Here is a 16,112-nt window from a genome sequence, read left to right as displayed (position 1 = left end):
CCGCCCGCCCGCCGTGCGCCCTCCCCGCGGCAGGGGGCGCTGTGGGGGCGCGGCGCCGGAAGGAGCCGCCGCGACAGCCCGGCGCGTCCCGGGACCGGCCGCTGATGGCGGTGCCTCCGACGCCGTGTGCCCGAGGCGCTCCCGCCGCCACCTGAGGCGCTCCCGCCGCCCCCGCGCCCGCCGCCATGACCGAGGAGCCGTACGAGAAGTTCCTGACCCCCGAGGAGCCGTGCCCGCTGCTCTCGCACCAGCACCCGCCGCGGGGCGGCAGCTTGAGCCTGAGCGAGGAGGGCTGCCTGGACGTCAGCGATTTCGGCTGCCAGCTCTCCTCCTGCCACCGCACCGACCCTCTGCACCGCTTCCACTCCAACAGGTCCGCTCGGCGGCTCGGGGCGGCCGGGCCGGGTGATGCTGGGGGCCGGGGCGGGGTGCGGGGGTCGCGGCGGGGTCGGGGCTGCCCCTGACAGGGCCGCGCATCCTCCCCCTGCTCCTGCCCGGGGCGAGCTGGGCATGGCCGGGCTGCAGGTGCCCCCCATGTCCGCCGCACGCCCTGCTGGGTTACCCTTCCCTTTGGCTGAGCCTAGGTTCGGCTCATCACGCACGTTACGGTTGTCAGTGTGAGCTGGGTCGGTTTTTTAAGATGTGCTTTTTCATAGAATCACAGAATGGTTTCGGTTGGAAGGGACCCTAAAGGTCATCAAGTTCCAACTCCCCTGCCCTGGCTGGGAGACTGTCCACTTGGATCAGGATGCTCCTACCCTGAGTCTGAGTTTCTTAATTTTCGAGATTTTGAATTTTTGAGGGCTGTAGGCAGCTACAGAATGGTGTGTTTATAAGACTTAAAGGCAGGCCTTGCATGATCACCAGCCAGTCCTTTAGAGATTCAGAATGAGTTAGATGGCTTGGTGACTCCACTGACTCCTGCAGAAACATTTCCACCCCATGCTGCTAATTAAGGGCAAATTATTCTGCCTGTAATTTGTGGAAGTGCTAATACAGCTCTGCAGAGAAATTCCAGTTGTGTTCATAAAATCAAAATCACAGTCCTGCTTTCCTAAGAACCTAATTCTGCTAATACATAATATTAAGCTTGAATGTAGCAATAGCTTTCTTTGAGAATACTCTATGAGATTTTAGTCTCCAACATTCCTGCTCCAGTCTTGCAAGATTCTTTTATGGGTTATTAGTATTTCTGTGGCGCAATTATGAAGAGTGAATGTGTATCAAGTCATGAAAATTGCACTTTAAAAGTGTCATTCACAAGGGCAAACTTTTAATTATACATTCTTAAATGATTCAGCATGAAGAGCCTTGATCAAACATGATACACTCTCATAGTATAGTTCTTGAGTCATAAGACATGAGCAGTAAGATATATTCTTAGAATATCTGTAAATAAATGTGTGATAGTCACCAAATTTGCATTTAATTAATTTTGTACATTGCTCTGTTTTGCCTTCCCAAGTGTGTTGCTCAGGTTTGCTCTGTTTACAAGCCCAGTTTGGTAACCCAGGCATCTTGAGGGGTTGTTTGACTTCTCTGGAAAAGGACATGCCCTATCTTGCACTGATTAAGCCATTGCAGATGTGCAGCTCAATCCGTGGTGTTCACATAAGGCTTTTTATTTTTTGAAGTTAGGAGTAATTTTAATGTAGTTCCCCTTTGTTGTTAATCCAGTTCACCCAGGGAGCACAGCAGCCCCCCCAGCCATGAGAAGGCAAGGCTGACTGCCCGTACCTGGAGTGTCTGTGTAGTTTATTGGTGCTAGAGCCCCTGTACCTCATCTTTTGTTTTGATATGTGTGGGAACTTTGTCCACTCTATCTCTCATTTCATTATTATTTCATGGATTCTGAAACTGTATTCATGTTTTGTAATGTTCTGTGTCACCACAGTCTTGTTCTGCTCATTACCAATGGATTGCCTTGCCCACAAGAGTCTGTACCAGCAAGGCTTTGCACATCTATAGGGGATGCAAAAAGGGAGGCAGGGCAAGAACTCCTCAATCTGCTACAAGGACGGTTTTGGAAATGTCTTTAACATTGGATAAATTCACATCTGGCCAAGTAGATGTGGGAGTGAATCCATCACAAACATATTTAGCCAGCCTGGTATGCAGTCTAATGAGATTGAGGACCAACCATTCTGGTGATAGGATTGCTCAGTTGGATAGAAGAGTGTTTTCTAGTTAGCCAGGCTAAAATGGACAGGCTGATGGAACAGGAGTTGATTGTGTGGGTTTGTGTGGTGCATTTTAGAAGTCCTTTTCAAATTGTTTTGGCCATATTGCAGTGCTGTGCTGACTCATATTTGTCTCAACCTACTTTTCTCCAATATGTAAAATAAGTTCCAGATATGGAGACTGATTTCATGAGCTTGTTATATTCTGGCTTACTCTCATTAGAGTAAAAAATCTGTTCTGTGAAAATTGAGTTCTCAATAGCTTTCCTTTAGCAAAAACTTCAGCTAGCTTTGTAATGAGGCAAAAAAAGTGTTTCGTTTTGGCATGGTATCATTTTCACACAGGTCACTTCCCCATCCTACACTGTGCTGTGTCCAATGTTTTTGACATTCAGAGTTGCGAATAATAGATCCATAATGTGTTTCCTTATTAAGCCTTAATTTTGTAGGGGACTATCAACCTGGAATTTCTTCTTGACTTTTATTTGTCTTGAAGTCAAATTGATTAATTACTTAGTTCTGTTTATTCCAGTTTATATGGAAGTTTAAATATCCCAATACACGGATTTTTTTTTTTTAGATCAGTGTGTTTTAAAAACCCAACCAGCAGCAAAACAGAGTCAGTTTCCATACTACAGGAGCCATAGTTCTGGGGTAGAAACTGATAATATATGAAAATAAGGGTGTAATTATACTAACTACATATGGATTTTTGCCTTGCTATTTGTAACACTGTGTTCCCTTTGGTGTTGTTGATGTACTTTTAAAAATATTTAAAAATGGAATACTTCAATTTACACAATTATAACTTATTTCAATAAAATCAATGTATGGTATCACTGACTAGCAAAGTGGAGATAGTTTTACAAGGCTTAAAGAAATTTCTTAGGACACATGATGGCAAGGTTTGCTGCTCTCTAATTGTGTTGTTCTGTTTTGCAGGTGGAACTTGACATCTTGTGGGACGAGCGTGGCCAGCTCGGAGTGCAGCGAGGAGCTGTTCTCATCCGTGTCCGTGGGGGATCAGGATGATTGCTACTCTCTGCTGGATGACCAGGAGTTCACCTCTTTTGATCTGTTCCCCGAGGGCAGTGTCTGCAGTGATGTCTCCTCTTCTATCAGCACTTACTGGGATTGGTCAGACAGTGAGTTTGAGTGGCAGGTAAACTGGTTCCACTGGAAATGTAAAATTTTGTGTAGACTATTGCATGTTTGATTTAGCTGTAGTTGAAATGTGATAGAATAGAATATCCTGAGTTGGAAGGGACCCACAAAGATCACTGAAGTCCAGCTCCTGGTCCTGCACAGGACAAGCCCAGGAGTTACACCCTGTGTCTGAGAGTGTTGCCCAAACACTCCTTGAACTCTGTCAGGCTTGGTGCTGTGACCACTGCCCTGGGGAGCCTGTTCCACTTCCCCACCAGCCTCTGGGGGAAGAACATTTTCCTAATACCTAACTTTAACTTCTCCTCACCTGGCATCCTGCTGTTCCTTGTGTCCTGTCACTGATCACCAGAGAGGAGAGACTGCTGCCTCCCACTCCTCTTCCCCTCTTGAGGAAGCTGTAGACAGCTATGAAGTCTCCCCTCAGTCTCCTGTTCTGAAGAAACCAAGTGACCTCAGCACTTGTTTCTTTGTAACTACTGAACATAGGAGCACATATCTGAATCTTGAATGATAGAAAAAATGTTTTGTTTCATTTTATTCCAACCTCCTTAATCAGGAGGGGAGACTGAAGGTCAGCTCTCCAAAGAAGGTTGCTTGCATATTATGGTTGTTTGGTTTTAGAGAATAGTGTGGGTTTCTTATAGCCATGATCTTAGACCCTTTGTACTGAGGATCTGCCCTGCTAATGAAGTCTGGTTATAGATATCTGGTCCTACTGATACTTTCTTGGTAAAGTGTACAAACTCTTGCCATAGTTTATTTCTATAGTACTTTTTCTATGCCAGTAAGAGTACAGAGCTCATTTTGTCTCACCAGAAGGGGAAGGTGAATCACATCCTTTTCCCAAGTCTGTGCTGGATGCAGTCCTCATTGGGTATTTCTAGTTTGTGATAAGTCTTCCCTGTTCAGCAGTTTTTCAAATGTGATATGCATTTTTAATGTATTATAGACCTAAATTGACTTTTTGTATTAAAGACTTAAATCAGCTGTGAATGTATACATGACTTTGAAATAGGCAACATAGGGCTTCAGAATTTATTGGGGAGTGCTTGAAAATTTTGTCATAAAGCTCAGTCAGAGCTCAGTCAGAGCATGTAGAGAGTCTTATAAGGACAGTACAGGAACTGAAAACTGATTTCAAAAAAGCTCAAATCCTGTTCCAGAAGATGCAAGTGAACTTGAGACGTGTACTGAGATCAGCTTTGAATTTCTGACTGGTTTAGTCCAGCTGCTTGTCTCAACAATGTATGTTATATCACTGAAGTTACAAGTGTGTGTGTATAATGCAGTCTGTAGGAACAGCTCAGGTTGGATCCCAAAAATTCAGAGTTTTATTGAGTTGTGAGATTTCAATTGCCTGATAAACTTGGCAGTTGTTTTGAAAAGAAGCCATTTCCTATGTCTTAGCTAGCTGACAGTATGTTTGATTGGTAATCAGCTTTTTTATTACTCTTTGTTTTTTAAAACAAGCTTTTCTTAAGAGACTTACTTGACTGGATTTGTAACATTTTGGAAAAACTTTTTAGTGGCTCTTTATGGTGTTATATGTCAGAATCTGAGCACAAGTAATTCAGCTGTCCCACTTTACCTGGAATGCATTCAGAAATCACATTTCAGTTGTATAAATGAAGCTAGCTGAAGTTCTCAGTTGCTTCCAGGCAAATGACAGTGATTTTAATTGAATTTTCTTGTGTAATTATGAAGTTTGGTAAGAACTACAGACCTACTTTAAAATTATCTTCCTTAAACTAGACTTATGCTTCAAAATGGGAGGTTTAGATTTAGGTTTGGATTGTAATGGACAGTTTCCACTGATGGAGAAGGGAAATAGTTGAAATGCAACTTCAGTCTGTGTTTTCTTAAACACAGATTTTTAAAGAGGATTGATAAGTACAGAATAGTGTGAATTGAGTTTGCTGCACTTGTTTACGGGAAGATTCAAGGGAGTATTGCAGGTTTATGAGTAATTAGAAAGACTTTGTTAAAATACGGAGATAATCAATGCTTTGCTAATTTGATGGTATGTTTTGAATTGTTAATAGTGTTAGAATAATTTACAATCTGCCTACCGTATTCTAAAGCTTTGTTCTTCCTTTTGCATGTTACAAGTTGCCTGGCAGCGACATTGCAAGTGGGAGTGATGTGCTTTCTGATGTTATACCGAGTATTCCAAGCTCTCCCTGTCTGCTTCCCAAAAAGAAAAACAAGCACAGGAATCTTGATGAGCTTCCATGGAGTGCAATGACAAATGATGAACAGGTGACTTTTTTCCTATGTGAGAACTGCAATGTACAGAAGAACTTCTAATTAAAAGACACAACTTTAAGGCCATCCTGATTGGTGTAGGTGTGAATGCAGACGTGTGCAGTACTATATGATTCTTAAAACTAAAACTTGTCCTTTGGATTTATAGGAGGCAGTTTAATGCCTACTCAAGTTTTCACCCTAAGTTTTTAAGGATACCCAAGGCTAGAACCATGATATTTGAGTCTGTTTTATTCTGTCAGTTCTTTCTTTTTTCTGTTTCTCATTTAGAATCACTAATACTTCAAAATGACCTGCCTTTCTTTGGGTCCTAGGTTGAATATATTGAATATTTGAGTCGCAAAGTCAGTACAGAGATGGGTCTTCGAGAGCAACTTGATATTATTAAAATTATTGATCCTACTGCTCAGATCTCACCTACAGATAGTGAATTCATTATTGAATTGAACTGTCTCACAGATGAAAAGCTGAAACAGGTGAGTTAAGGTTTGTATGTTTGACTTCAGAATTTCAGCATCTGATTATATCTTGCAAAATCTTATGAACTTGTGATCAATTTTTATGCATAATCATTAGATGTTGAGAGAGACCCTAGAGCACAATACTGCCAGTGACAGAAAATAGAGTTCAAAAGCATATTTGTATGTATTAAACCTTGACATAAGACTGGTTGTATATTCTCACTGTGTGTTAAGCCAGAGCTGGTGAGCGCGTTATGGGTCATGTTGTGGACCTGGTGCTGCTTATGGCACTGTACTCAACTTCATGACCATCAGCTAGCTGAGAGTCTGCATTTGCTCACTGTATGTAAACTAGCATTTAAAACTCCAAAGGATTGGAATTCATTGGGGAAGACCATAAATTTCACATAGAAAGGGATAGAGAATAATGCATTTTAAAGATGTTGTAAGATGCAAATTATAACCAAGAAGGGTGCCTGGTTGATAGGGTAGATACATTCTACTGTTTTCTCAGTCACTGAATTATTGAGATGTGTTGTTGGGAAGAGATGCAGTATTCATACAAGCTGAACTCCTCAGTGTTGCACTGATAATGACAAAGATAAAGTTGAAAATTGAAAACATTCACTGCTTTTATGGGCTTGGTCCGTTTCATATATCAAACATTTTATAAGCGTCATCTTAAAGTAGAAAAGTGCTTCTTTATTTACACACACTTTTGTTTGAGTATACCTAGCAAAATAAAAGAGCTTGATACATTAAGTAAACAACTCAATTCAGTTGAAATTGACTGATATTCCTGTTTGTTGTTGAAATAATAACATATTGTTACATAGTCACAAACCTGACAGGCAGAAGAGAAAAGAAGCCCCCAGCTCTTGCTACATATTTTTCTTCCTTCCATAGTGAAATGTCACAAATGTTAACATAGTTAAGTTCTCTGGGTGACTCTAGATTGCTTGTGCCACAAGAAAATGTTTTAAAAGCCTAACTGAACTGACCCAATAACTTCATCATTATTAGATTGTGTTTTTCCCATGAAAAGGAGTATCTCAGTGCAGCATTTATCAAACTACAGTAATTTTGCTGCCTCTGTTCTAAAGGTGAGAAACTATATCAAGGAACACGGGCCTCGGCAGCGGTCAGCAAGGGAGAGCTGGAAAAGGAGCAGCTACAGCTGTGCAAGTACCAGCGGTGTGAGTGGTGCCAGTGCCAGCAGCAGCAGTGCCAGCATGGTCAGCTCAGCCAGCAGCAGCGGCTCCAGCGTTGCCAACTCCGCCTCAAACTCCAGTGCCAACATGAGTCGAGCGCACAGCGACAGCAATTTGTCCACAAGTGCTGCAGAAAGAATCCGGGATTCAAAAGTAAAGTTTCTAGTTCTGTGGAGCTGTGTTAATTAAGCTGTCTTAACTCCTGAAGCTTGCTCATGGGATCTTACCTGGGATGTTTGTCCTGAAGGAGAAGAGTAACTGAATTATCTGTCTAAGCCAATGATCATAAGGAGTTTAAACTTGTGCTCTTCCCATCACTACTAACTAAAAGCCTGGTGTTTGTATGTAGTAGATATTCTAGTTCCTTTTGTTTAGGATAAGTTGAGTGGGCTTGAATAAGGGCTTATGCATCTTACTTAAGGAAAAAACTGTTTAAGAATGATCACCGTAATCTAGGCATAATTTCTGGACAGTAGAGACACCCGTGATGGTTTTTGGTCTTTTTCTCAACTAGAAGTTTTATCAGGCTTTTTTAATGTTCTTTATTTTTTGAGCATGTCTCATAAGATTCCTTGGTGAGAAGGGACCCTCTGAAGCATGTTTCATTTGAAGTAGAACTGTGGCACTCCTTCTGTCCCCATAATTTAAATTTCAGGTGTGAAGGAGAGGAGCAGTTCTTTCTTGCTTTTCAACATCTTGGGTTTGTTAATGTAAGACTGTCACATTCCTCCAGCAATAAAGATTCCTCCAATCAAAGACTTGACTATGCAACATCACAGGTCAATGTTGTGCCTCAGAATTCAGTTTTGGTAAATGGTCTTGATATTTTAATATTAGGTGTGATTTTGGATGAACGTTTAGACCACTGCTGAGAATTCGTATTTGTTATTTTTCAGAGCAGATGTTATTTTAGAGGTTAATTTATATTTGCCAGCTTTAGAGGTGTTTTTTCTAATTTACAGAACAAAATCTAAGGTTTTGTCTCTTCTCTATTTTGACAGAAACGTTCCAAGCAACGGAAACTGCAGCAAAAGGCCTTACGGAAGAGACAGCTGAAAGAGCAGAGACAAGCTCGTAAGGAAAGACTGAGTGGATTGTTTCTTAATGAGGAAGTGCTGTCTTTAAAAGTGACTGAGGAGGACCATGAAGGAGATGTGGATGTGTTAATGTGACAGGGGTGAATTTATCAGTGTTCTTTCTAAGCCTTAAATGTATTATCCTTATTGTTTACATATATTTCTTGACCAAATTTTGATTAGTATTAACAATACAAACCAGATCTTTTCTCAAATGTTATTTTGCTAAGAAGGTCTAAGTATTGAGTAACTTCAGCTTTTTGAGACTAATTTTGCAACAAAGAATTCAGAAACTTACCTGTCTTCTGAAAAGTTGCTGAATAGGTGTGATTTTAAGGAAATTTGAACTTGGCTAACATGCTAACTTACTTGCATGTAAGTCTAGGGGTACTTTTGGATGACATAAAGCATGCATTGCTATGCTTCAGCTTTTTTAGTTTTTTTTCCAGCTTTGAGTTAGTATCACACTTGACTTTTTCTGTACTCCTTCCCCATTATTAGGGAGATTGTTTAGCATGAGGAAAAAATTTTTGCTCTATGGGGCTTTCTTCAGCCTTGCTCTTGGTTTGTACAAAATCGAAGTACTGTTGATACTTTTCTAAATGTTGTGATTAAATTAAACGACACAGAAAACAAGAAGCAGGACATCTAATGCAGAGAATCTGTAATACAAATACTGCCTAATAATGTAGTTCTTAGGAACCAACTAAAAATTTAAAAAAACCCCTCAAAATAATTGCAGACTTAGTCTTCAGAAGGTTATTTTGTTGCTCAGTATCTTATGATTGTTACTAGTGGTTCACCAGTACATCCCTAGTATTTCTGTGAAAAGATTCCAATAAAAACACATTTATGCATTGAAAATACACTAACCTGCAATTAAGCTGTCTAGGACACTACTTGAAATAGTTAAAAACACTACTGGAAACAGACGTGCAAACAAGTGGCAAACAACTTCAGTGGTTTTCTTCCCCAGAAGCATATCAAAATATATTTGATTCATATTGTTGACAGGAGAACTTAATTAATGCAGCTGTACTTTTTAAATTGTATGTTTAGCTGAGGTTGTCTTCTGTGTGGGTCGTTACACCATGGCATGTATCAGAATTCTCCTTTTGTTGTCTATCAGCTTTTGAAATTTCTCATGATAAGAAAATTAGGTAAAATTGTGGCTTTCAGGTAGGGAAGTAGTAGTAGTTTCAACCTTTTTCTTAATTCTGACAATCTTTAAGCTGATTTTAGTCTTTATCTTGGAACTACTTTTGTAGAACTCCTTCCCCCATGGCTGAGATAAAAATGATAGTTCTAAATTTTAATGTGACATTTAACAGTGTATAAAAGTATTTTTGAGTTCTAGTTTAGGGAATAATTTTTGATTATGTTGATGCTTCCTTACTTTAATTTTGATCTTGAATTAAGGAGTTTGACAGTTTAGTGTGGCCACAGGTGTCTGTAATTGCAGGATGTAGCCCAGTCCTGCAGAATGCATGGTCAGCTTTAGGACTACTGACATTAATGTTCCATGTCCTGCACAGACTTATTAGCCCTGACAGCTGAAATATTTTTCTTTCAGAAGTGGCATTCCTTTTAGCCTCAGAATAAACTGACCAGTAAATTATCTGAACAATGGCCTCTGAAAGGGTTTGGATAAGAAATAAATGGGGTCCATAGTCAAACCAATATGTTTGAACTTAGTGCTGCTCTACAACAGGTCCCCAGGCTTGGCCACTGACTGACTAAAAGCCAGGTAATGTCATTTTAAGCTCAAGTTAGCTATCCCAGTTATCTGTCCACTAACCACAAGTGTCTGTGACCTGTCAGTATTTGCTTGTACTGTACTGTTGCTGATTGATGCCTCCCTCTAGTATAATCAATACTGAAAACTTCTAAACAGTATACACTTTACTGAGAATTTAGATTGACTTAAATCTGGAGCTTCTTTTAAATATCTTATATGGAATATAAAATTAAATTGCTATCAACTTGGCTAATTTCAAGGTGTGGTTGTTAAACTCTTCCATGGTAATGGATGAATTCATAATGAAATACTTCACCATGTGTACACTGTCACAGTTCAGTACAACCTTTATTTTCTGCAGTGACTTTGAAATGGGATTGAATTTTTTTTCTGAAGAAAAATGCACACTTTGGACTGTAGAGAATTGAAACTCTGAAGTGAATTGTAAGGAAGATGCAATATCTCAGTGTGGTGGAGCATGAAAGTGTGTTCACTTTATTCTGTTTCAGCAGTTATTCAGAGTTTAAAATACCTCAGGGTTTTGTTGAGAGAAGACCCCATCATTTTGATGAGGTACAGTTCATTCTGGGCACCTGTCTGCTAACTTCCAGAGATGCTGAAGTGAGGGAGGACAGTATTTCCATCGTAGTGTGAGCATGTAAGTATAAATTATTTTAAGTGATTAGATGGGTCCAGTTGCTCATCTGTTACATTGGACAAAAAGGTCCTGGGTGCCAGAATAGCTGATTGTGCTGTGTTGTCTCCAGCAGGTACTTCAGTCATGTGTGTGACAGTTAAAATGATAGAAGAGAGTGGATTTCCAGGGATTTCATGCTAATAATTTATAGCTCTGTGATTTCATAGATCCAGGAAGCTCATAAGAATACAAAGAATACAAAACTCTGAATGTTCTGGTAAGAATGCAGAATAACAGCTTGCTTACCTTGAATGTTCTTTGCCAAGTACTCAGAGATATGTTGTCTTTCCCTGGTCTCAGAGAATCAGGCCTGAAGTGACTGTGGGATTAGGAGTTCCCATATACTTCTACACATTTGATGTTTTTTTCCTTTTGCTTTCTCATCCTCTGTAGTTCCAGTGACACACTCATTTTGTGGTGGGGGAAGGTTTTTTGTCAGATTCATGTTTTTCCCTGCAGCATGCTCAACGCTTACTCAGGAAGACCCCGTCCATAGTGGTTTTAAAAGACATGTAAATGTGGCACTTAGACATGGTTTAGTGGTGGGCTTGGCAGTGTTAGATTTGGGGTTTATGATCCTAAAAGGACTTTTCCAATCTAAATCTATTTCTGTGAAATACCCAGGGTAGTAGTCAAGAAGTTGGAATGTCAGTGAAATCTGGTCTTGCTGATACAAGTTATAGTCTTTGTGGCTATAGGTGTTACTACTGGGTTCTGATAAAGAATAATAACAGACTGCTAAAATAATGCATACTTCTTGAGTTTTTTTCTTAAAAAATAAATCAAAACCCTGCTTTTTATTAATAGAGAAAAAATGTCAAGCTTAAAAGCATCGCAGAGACACACAGGAAAGAGCTCATAGTTACATGGCTTCATGGTACTGAAACTGTGTCTGTGGGAACTTTGTACCCACTGCAACGTGGATATAAACAGTTTACACTCTGTAATGATAACAGTTTTCTTCCATGGTAACTTTTTCTCTAAAAAGGCTTAGAAGGAGCACTGAAAGTCTGATTGCAATAGGACTGTAAACAAGAGAGAACATTATTTTCTAATATGATTTTAAATATGAGGAAGAAAGCTGCCTGACAAACTTGGCTGATTTCTATGTATCTAATGTCATCTTTTGTTAAAATTCCTATTTTTTTTTTTTTAATCTGGGAAGCTGATAAAAAGATGATTACAATGTGCTCAGTATGGGGTGCTTACTCGGAAGAGCAGGAAAAGTATTTACAAGACTTTTCTGGGCTCAAATTTTAGTTCTCATATTGTGGTTTGAAACCTGTGAAGATCATTCTCTGGGGAGAAAGCAAACCAACCAACCTGCCTGACCTTACTTACATGCTTTTACATCAGAGTGCATATAAAATACAGAAAGATAAAAATGGCAATATTTACTGTTTATCTATGCTGAATGGCCTGAAGCCATTTCTTTTCTCCTAACACTCTTTCAACTTTGAAATCAGTTGATGCATTGGTGGTTTATAAATATTAATAAACCTGACTATTTTGGGATCTTTTAAAGTTCATTCACATAAGCCAGATTTTCATGGCAAATGTTGTTAGATTTATTGTTTAATTTTCTTAAGCTTGCTGGTCTTGCAGTTCTTGGGCACAGAAAAGTCAACAGTTGTCCATTTAAGGATTGCAAAGATTAATTTATTAATCTATCAAGAGCAAATCTCTGTAATATTCAAAGTTTGTCTATTTTGACTGTTAACGCTGATGAATCATATTTGCATTCTCTCATCTGGCTAACTTTAAAACATTTTCAAATTACAAATAAATTGTCCAATGTAAAAAAAAGAGTAATGAAAAAAAATTGTAATATGGAAGCCTTGAATATAGTTAATAACCAAAGCAAGGGGAAGGTGGGGGGGTTGATTTTTTTTTTCTTTTTGTTGGGGGGAGAGAGGAGGGTGTAGATTAGAGTATATGGTATTGCTTAAATTGAGGGGTTTTTTTCCAGGTTCTCTGCTAATTGTATTGCTAAAATGCACTTTTGTATAGAAAACCGTTCTCTGTACATTCTGTATCTACTTTACACAATGTTTATAGAGATTTTTCTGAAGTTGTGAAGGATTTACTGAAAGCTCTGATGCTGTTGAATTTAAGTTTTCATTGTATTTGAAAATAGCTATGTGCATATTAAAGTACAGGTTGGAATTAAAATTAATGATATAGCAAAGATATTCCTATGAAATGATGTGGTGCCTTCTTCAGAGCAGAGGGATTCATATACAGGACCTGTGAAGTCACTCTTCAGGCAGAAAATACAAATAAAGTGGCACATCTTAACTGTTCTTGATGGCAGAAAACAAACTTGTCCCCCCTTAGCTAAAGAGATTTGTTAACCACAAAATCTGACAAGAATGGTTTCATAGGGAAGCAATTAATTGTTGTGAATTATATAACCCAAGGTCACGTACTTAAAGCTGTCTGTCCTTTGTTTTGATTCCTGTGCCAGAAGTATTTTTTATATATATGCTCAGCACCAGCAAGAACATGGCAGTCTTTGAACAGGCAAGAATGAGGACACTTGCCAGCTTGTAGAAGTTGTGTCCCTGAACAAAATTTGCCTTCTGCAATACTGAAGTTTGAAGTGTAGTATTGCAAAACCTCCTTTTTCCCTTCAGAATCCAGTAAGAAAATCCTGAAAACCTGAGAAGAGGATAGCTGGCATAGGGATGCATTCCTCAGCGTGCAGAAAGTTTCCTGCAGCAGCTCAGGGATCTACAACTGCCTTCTTTGTTTTGGCTGTGGCTCTTCAAATGCTTCTGGGAGTTGATTCTCATCAAACACTGACAAGTTAAAAGTGACCAAGTGTTGCTATCCCAGTTTCTGTAGATATCGGGGGATGGAGAAGGACAGGGTGAAAATGCTGCATAACACAGCAAGCCTTGTCAAACTGTGAGAGATCTTTACTTGTTGTGAACAGAACTGTGAAAGCTCTTGCTCTTGTGGTGCTGTGCCTCCACCTGAGCATCCTGCTTGTGTGCTTTTTCTGTTTTCACCCAAAGGTGAGTGACAGTGTGGAATGTTTTGCAACAAAAACCAAACTGAAATGTTTCCAAGGACCTTGACCCACTGGGATATTGGCTTGTTGTGAGGGCTGACATTTCCTTGGATAGCACCCAGGAGCTGCAGGGAAGTTGATGCTCACACTCTGACTCCCAGAACCTTCCCAGTCTGTGCTCTTGCAGCAGTTCATTATCAGGTACCAGCTGATCTGCTGGCAAACAGCTGCCTGTCACCAGGGTTACATGGGCACAACCAATGATGTTATGAATCTCTTATCAGCCTTCCTTAAGCATTTCTTCATTTCTCCCTCAAGTGTAGCCAGTTTCACTGCATTGAGAAAGTCTCATTTGATGGCCAAACACTATTCAGGCACAAGCTGAATGAAGCAAGACCAGCTGATAAGTTTGCTTTACTTAATTGACAGGGAAAGCTGGCATTGGCTGTGGGCTTGCTGCCCTCAGCCCGTTCCTACTATACTGGCATGAACTGTACTCTTGACCCAAACATCTTCCAGTACAAAACTAGTTACAGTTTGGTTTCCTCAGATTCTTTGTATGTGTTCCTAAAGATCCCATGCCCTACTGGGTAGCAAACCTCCTTTTTTCACCTCCTTCTGGAACATTCATCCATTGCAAATTGTTTCTCTAGTGTTGAAATGAAATATAAATATAAATCCAAATCCACATTTCTGTTCTGAAATCTCATTTCATGCTCTTTCCTTCATCTGCAGTGACTTACACCTGGCAGCATCACTGGTGTAAGAACTTATTTCTGATAATGTCGAACACATTCCTGGAGCTAAAGCATGATAATTCATGAGAGTCTTTCTGATCCTACTTCAGTGGAAGCAGCTGCACTATTGCTGCTAAGTTTCTCGAAGGAGGAGGATTTATTGCATGGCTGATTGTCACGGCAGGTACCTCGGCCCGTCTGTTGTCACCAGGGGGAGCACCGCGGTCATTTACTGGATTTTAAACTGCAGCAGCCAGCGCTGTTTGCTACAAACGCTTTCCTTTATTCTGTTACATCCTGGTGAAAGATGTTAGGGGGATTTGCTTCTCCTCTTATGCTGTTTTTGAAGTAGGGGTCTGTCTGTTAAGGGTCAGTTTCACAACAATAACATTTCCAGTGACCAAGGAAAAAGTTAGCTTTTTCTATTCATGATTGCTAATTCTTGTCCGATCCTGCTTATTGCAACTGAAAGGTGGAAGTACACTCCTGTTTAGTGTTATGGATGCACTGCTTTGCTGTTTAAATTCCCTGATTTCTGTTTTGAGTTCAGACTTCCTCACTGGGGGCTGAGAATTTTGCAGTTGAAAATATTAGGTGATGATAGAAAACAAGCAGCCAGCTTGTAATGTGCTGAGTCTCATAATGTACATAGCTGTCTGTCCCTGGGAGGCACTGCAGAAAAGATGTGCCTTAACTAGCTTTATTTTTTTAAAATAATAACCTCTGAATTGGGCTTCCTTTGGAGCAAAGGAAAGAACTGCTTCAAAGGGAGCTTTTCTGTAGTGTTTCTTTTTGCTCATCTGACAGTTATTGCTACCTTTCAAAAAGCTTACTAACACATATAACTGCAGAGAACATGTGAGGAGCTCTCCCTGGTATCTTGGGTTCATTCTTTTAATGGTTCTGTGCAGAACTAGGAGAGCTTTGAGCACTTCTGTGTGATTGCACAGCCATCCTCTGTTGTGTCATTAGCTGTCATAAAAACAGTAGCAGATTCTAAAGACTTCTACTGTAGGATATTTCCCCTAGGGAAGATGTGTGCCCAAACAATCTTGAAAGGAGGGAATAAAGTTTTAAATCATAATCACAGAGTAAAGAGATTTAAAATGTGGCAGATAGCTGTTTATATCTACATAGCTTTTTTTTCTTGACACTTAATTCCTGTCTATACCTCCTGAGAACAGTAAGCTCTGAGTACAACATGGCAGTTCATTGCAGGAGTTGCTGAAAACATAATTTTAATTCCTTATAGACCATCCTTGTTATTTAGGTAATTCTCATTTCATAGTATTTGTTTCCCTTCTTAGTAGTTTAAAAGTTGATTTAGTCCTTGCTTTCTTTGTTCAGTGTAGAAATAAATAATTAGTCACAGGTTTTGTTTTACTTTCCATTGTGCCTAGTAGGAGCAAAGGAAGAAATTCACTTTAATAGCTGGTCAATTTTCAGGTATGAACAGCATCGAAACATAGTTGAGATAATTTTGTAGGTTTCATGTCTGATGTGTTGCAGATGTATTTAAAGATGCAGTGCAGCAGTTATGATCTTGAGGAGCACTGGAAGTATA

The 16,112-nt window shown here is 39.8% G+C and overlaps 1 protein-coding gene across 2 annotated transcripts; it reads left to right on the top strand.

Annotated features, from left to right (window-relative positions):
• Positions 1-84: 84 nt before the first annotated feature.
• Positions 85-12,987, top strand: FAM199X (family with sequence similarity 199, X-linked). Of its 2 annotated transcripts, XR_003944941.2 has the most exons (7): positions 85-373; positions 3,123-3,342; positions 5,457-5,606; positions 5,927-6,088; positions 7,177-7,437; positions 8,286-10,756; positions 10,866-12,987. XR_003944941.2 is itself a non-coding variant. In XM_009090534.4 (6 exons), the coding sequence occupies exons 1-6, from the start codon at positions 186-188 to the stop codon at positions 8,454-8,456; spliced, it is 1,152 nt and encodes a 383-aa protein (XP_009088782.2). In that variant the 5' UTR covers positions 85-185; the 3' UTR covers positions 8,457-12,987. The 2 variants fall into 2 exon arrangements, 1 of the variants encoding a protein (XP_009088782.2); XM_009090534.4 differs by having other exon boundaries at positions 8,286-12,987.
• The last annotated feature ends 3,125 nt before the right edge of the window (positions 12,988-16,112 follow it).

The sequence above is a fragment of the Serinus canaria genome, chromosome 4A, assembly GCF_022539315.1.
Source record: "Serinus canaria isolate serCan28SL12 chromosome 4A, serCan2020, whole genome shotgun sequence".
NCBI lineage: Eukaryota > Metazoa > Chordata > Aves > Passeriformes > Fringillidae > Serinus > Serinus canaria.
Note: the sequence above shows the minus strand (reverse complement) of the source record. Positions and strands in the feature narration are given on the sequence as shown.